Source organism: Equus quagga, unplaced genomic scaffold, assembly GCF_021613505.1.
Source record: "Equus quagga isolate Etosha38 unplaced genomic scaffold, UCLA_HA_Equagga_1.0 125759_RagTag, whole genome shotgun sequence".
In the NCBI taxonomy this organism is placed as follows: domain Eukaryota; kingdom Metazoa; phylum Chordata; class Mammalia; order Perissodactyla; family Equidae; genus Equus; species Equus quagga.
The window spans coordinates 10,914-15,991 of NW_025796148.1; the positions used below are offsets into that span (position 1 = coordinate 10,914).

General features: G+C 36.7%; 1 protein-coding gene across 1 annotated transcript; it reads right to left on the reverse strand.

Annotated features, from left to right (window-relative positions):
* Positions 1-219: 219 nt before the first annotated feature.
* Positions 220-1,747, reverse strand: LOC124232827 (zinc finger protein 684). Its single transcript, XM_046649739.1, has one exon. It carries the CDS (start codon positions 1,651-1,653, stop codon positions 847-849), a length of 807 nt encoding a protein of 268 aa, XP_046505695.1. The 5' UTR covers positions 1,654-1,747; the 3' UTR covers positions 220-846.
* Between the last annotated feature and the right edge of the window lie 3,331 nt (positions 1,748-5,078).

The window sequence follows — 5,078 nt, forward strand, 5'->3', positions numbered from 1 at the left end:
AGGAGCTAAACCTGTATCAATTTCTTACAAAAAAACAAAAAAAAGACCCCAAAACTTGCTCCCTGAAAGCTGAAAGTATCATGACACCACTTTACTAAAATCAAATACAGATGATGCCCCAGTTAAATGCTACTTGAACTACTCTTACATCTTATGTAGATACACCAACGAAAAAGAACAGGAATATTTGAGTGCAAATGTTTTATTTACATGCTTAAATACTTCTTTTCCTCAATGCATACTTACTGTCATACAGAAATCAACTGCTTTTTCTCTCTCAATTGGCATCTTGTTATATTTTTTGTTTTGGTGTTTACATATATAGGAAAACATTTTTAGAATGAGTTTTATAAGAGGAGACTCTGAGGTTCAGTAACGCTGCCACGCCCATTAAAAGTGCCAGCAAATGGATGAAAATATTACGGAAATTCATACTACATATTAAACCATTTCTTCACTTGCATATTATTGTTAGGACTGGAAGAAAAAAATGATGATATTGACTGTAGAAACTTAATAGATATAATGTATAAACATATTTTATACTCACATTTGTATAATCTGTTATAAAAATAAAAAATCAGGGATGGTAAATTTAGTTTCACTGATTCCTTGATTAAGTTATGCTTCCTTTCCAAGCTCTATGCTCTATTACTGATAATTTAATGTTTTCTGTGATCTTTTCTGTAAAAACTTTATCAATTCCAGAACATGACTGGCATTATTTTTTATGGGAATCTACTCTTCCAAATTCATTCAAATTGATGGATCTTTCCTCACCGTGAATTCTCTATTTAATAAAATTTAATTAATATTTAAGGCTTTCTCATATTCATAAAGTGAATATTATGTATGAATTTTCTGATGGACAATAAGATTTGACTTCTGGGAAAATGCTTTCCCACATTTGTTACATTCATAAGGCTTTTCTCCTGTGTGAGTTATCTGATGTCTAAGGAGATGTGACTTCTTGATGAAGGCTTTGCCACACTCAATACATCCATAAGGTTTCTCTCCTGTATGAATCCTCTGATGGGTAACAAGCACAGATGTGTTGCCAAAGGCTTTGCCACATACAATACATCGGTAGGGTTTCTCTCCTGTATGAAATCTAGAATGTTTATAAAGGGATGAACTGTACCTGAAGGTTTTCCCACATTCCTTACATTCAAATGAGTTCTCAAGTGTATGAGATTTCACATGTTGAGTAAAGGAGGAGTTCCAAGTGAATGATTTCCCGCACTGACGACATTCATAGGGTTTCTCTCCAGTGTGAAGTCTCTGGTGAACTACCAGTTGTGCTTTATGCATAAACGCTTTCCCACAATCATTGCACACAAAGGGTCTCTCTCCATTATGAATTTTCTGATGAGTTGCAAGGTGTGCCTTCCTGCTATAGGCTTTCCCACAGTCATTGCATTCAAAGGGTTTTTTCCTTGTATGATTTTTTTCATGTCTAATGAAATGAAACTTCTTTTTGAAGGCTTTCCCACATTCACTGCATTCATAAGAGTTTTCGCCAGTATAACTTCTATTATAATTAAGTAAGTCTAGAGTAGGTTGCAAACTCTTCCCATATGATTTACATTTATATGATTTTTTTCTTGTAGGATTAAGACTTGTGCTCATATTATAACCGTGGACTCTCTCCATAGCCAGAATTTTATTGAATGTGAACAAAACTGAATTCAAAAAGTTGTCTTTGCTTTCCTGGTTCTTCTCTGATTCATCAACAAGCGGGTAGTCAGCTTCTAAAAAGAAGTACAATAAAACATTTCTAGTTAATTTTTTCCATCAATATGTTATGGAAAGAAACTTTCAATCTAGTCTTTCATTCTGAAACAAAGCCTGTATTGGCCTTGCTCCTAAGCTTTAAGAATAAAACTGCTAAAGAGGAAATGGGAGCAGATAAATGGCAATAATGAGAACAGATGGCTTCACTTGTGACCTGTGGAAAGACAGTAAAATAGGCACAAGGTACAGTGCGTAGGGTACAAAGGAAGTCAAAAGGTTGCTCAACAAGGGTACACAGTTAGCTCACAGAACGAAGACAGCCCATGGAGATCTGAATAATGGATAGGGTAACCAGGGGAACAAGAGACAAGGGGGTTGAGGGAAAATATCAGAGGACAGACTAGATTTCGAGGAGGCAGATCAGAATCAGAGTCTTCACTACCTAATTCCTAGACCATCCTGGCAGGATAGCTCCCTATTCCCCTCATTCACATCTCTTTTTGCTCTTAATCACCTGGCACAATGTCCGTTCCCTTCAGGAGCATTCTTACATTTTCAGCCCTCTAAAACTCCATCCAAACCACAGCTGAAACATGTCTGTAGACAGGGCTCCAACTCTACCACAGCTGGGTTCATTATTACATGTGCTTGTGAGCCCAGGCACACAACTGTCCAGCGGGTCATTCCAAGGCAAGTCATCCTTAGCCCGGGCACAAATTCTGTCTGCTTGCTATCATTTTTATTCTAGCTAGCTTTCTATATATGACAACTATTTGTCATATTTGTATTTGACAAGTACTGTTCTTACATCCTCTTTCAATCTGCCTAACAAACTAGTCCCCAGAAGGCTGCTTTGCTCCTGAAGTCACATTTTTTCACTATCTTCAAAATCCTATAAATCCCAAATCCACTGCTCCATTAAAAGAGAAAGAAATTTGGGAGACAGGGTTATAATTTCCTACTCCTGAGTTTCCTGCCATGTGGAGTGTTAGTACAACCCCCCAGACTCCTGCTCCCTGCCTCATCCTTCTCTGTGAAGCCGGAAGGAATAGTGAGCTATACAGCCCTTAGTATACATTTCTTTATAGAGTGGTTCTAAATAAGAGGATTTGGAGTCTGTCTTCTTTCTTCTCCACTTCCACCAATGGGAAGCCGCATCCTGTGTTACCTCTCCCAACAATAACCAACTGAAAAATCCAGGGTAATCATTCCAGTGAATAAAATTACGCAAAATAATGCATTTACTCATGGTGTCTAAGCATGCATTCCACCAGTCCTCAACAAATACCTTCTGTTCCACAGATTCTAGACTAAATAATTACAATATTTTGCTCATGTTCCTTCCCCACCTTAATTTCCCCTCCCTCATCCCCTCTCATCCTATTCTTTATACTCTTTAGGGAGGAGCCAGTGTTCTCAAAAAAAGACTTCCAACCTTTGCATACTTTGAACTTTAAGCTCCATTTTCTCTGAACTTCTAAGATAGTCACCACTGCTACCTAAACCATTCATTTTGACAATTAACTAGAACAAAACTACAATGCTATTGTGCATTGAACAAATGTGCCAAACTTCTCAAATTTTAAGGTATTTTATATGGCTATGTTTTGCCTTTTCAACTACAATTTGCACACCTGGAAAATGGAAATGGGTTTTTTTTTTTCACTTTCTTTGAATCCTTCTCAGGAAACATTAAGAAGCTTTGTTGAATGAAAGAATAAGAAACATCCCCACAATGTCTAACTTTACAACAAGGAATTAATGAAATGTTCATTGAATGCCCATTATGTGCTCAGCAATGGTGTAAAGGAAAAAATGATACAGGACTTCCTCTTCAAAGTGTTACCACAAGAAAACATGCCTTAAAAGCTACAAGGTTTTAAAAGAAAATCTAAGATAGTATACATCAAGTTTTCATGATAGAGCCATAGTAGAGTTGGGATGGCAGTTCAAAGAAGGTAGAGATTAATCTAGGCTGGAGTTACCATGAAAGAGGAGAAAACTGAATTCAGACTTAATAGATGCCAATATTAGTTAGGTGGAGCCCCCCAGAAACAAAAGGACTGATGAAGAAAAGAAAATTGTGTATAGAGGACACTAAAAGAGCCCAACTGCCATGGAATAGGGAAAAGATGGACAATTCTGGATAAACAAAATGGGATCACATTAAAGAGGGCCTTAAAAAGCCATTTAAATATTACAATACAGCTTATAAAGGAGTGACTTACGTTTATTTGTCAGAAGAGTGACAAGAAAAATGAAATAATTTGGATAAACCTTATGAGAACATCTAAGATAAACCAGAAAATAGAAGTGGCAATATAGGAACACAAATAGCCTAGACACCATATCAGGAGTTAGAATTCATTTGGTTTACGTCAGTAGAAGTTAGGGTCCCAGGGAATCTCCAGTACTCTTAAGTGGTGTCTTAATCATTTGAAACATATTTCTTTTATGGGCTCTATGGAAAGGGAAAATTTTATTTTGACTCAGTCTGAGATAAACTAACAGCTGAAATCATAGGCATTAAGTCACAATAATATCTAATGAGAAACTCTCGAGAGGGAATAAACCTAATCGCTTACCACAGAGATTCTGAGATTGCAAAGCAGTGGGCCAGTCAACATCCTTTATTGTAATGTAAAGATGAAAGTGAAGGCTGAAGAATATTAAAAATTGGTTACTATGAAAAAACAGAGAATAAGGCTAGGTTGGGTACAATTATAGGAATGGAAAGATGGCGAGGCAAAGATGCCAGAGATGGCATAAAACAAATAACCTGAGACTTTAGACTGATGAAGTTTCTGAGGGAGCTCCTGTGGAGAGAAGCTCAGAACATGGAAGAGAAGGCAAGAGGCAAAAGATGAATAAGTAGGAGGAAAGGGTGAGGGCAGATTAGCAAGGAACCAATGCAAATAAAGTTAGAGAATTATTACCAAGTGAAGCAGAAAGATGCACCAGAAGGTAGATACCCCAAGTTAGCAGGGGGACTAAAGATGAGTACGGTCGGGTACACAGGTGGGGTATATGATATAAGAAAAGGAAAGAGTTTAAAAAAAAAGGAAAATAATTAGAGCATAATGTTACTAAAACTTTTGAAATAAAAACTAAGAAATACTGGACACTTACCACCTGCCAACTATTTGAAGGGCTTTGCATGTATTAGCTCATATAATCTTTACAAGAAACCTGAGGTAAGGATTAATATTATCCCTATTTTATAAATAAAGTAGTGCTACAAAATAATTAGGTTAGACAATGACTGGTAGAGTAAGACTTCAAATCCACACAATCTGACTACATTGTAAGAACTAACTGTATGGAAAATATCTGCGGTCACGTGG

Excerpts from the sequence above, each read along its gene's own strand:
- LOC124232827 (XM_046649739.1), bottom strand. The coding sequence starts at position 1,653 with ATGGAGAGAGTCCACGGTTATAATATGAGCACAAGTCTTAATCCTACA.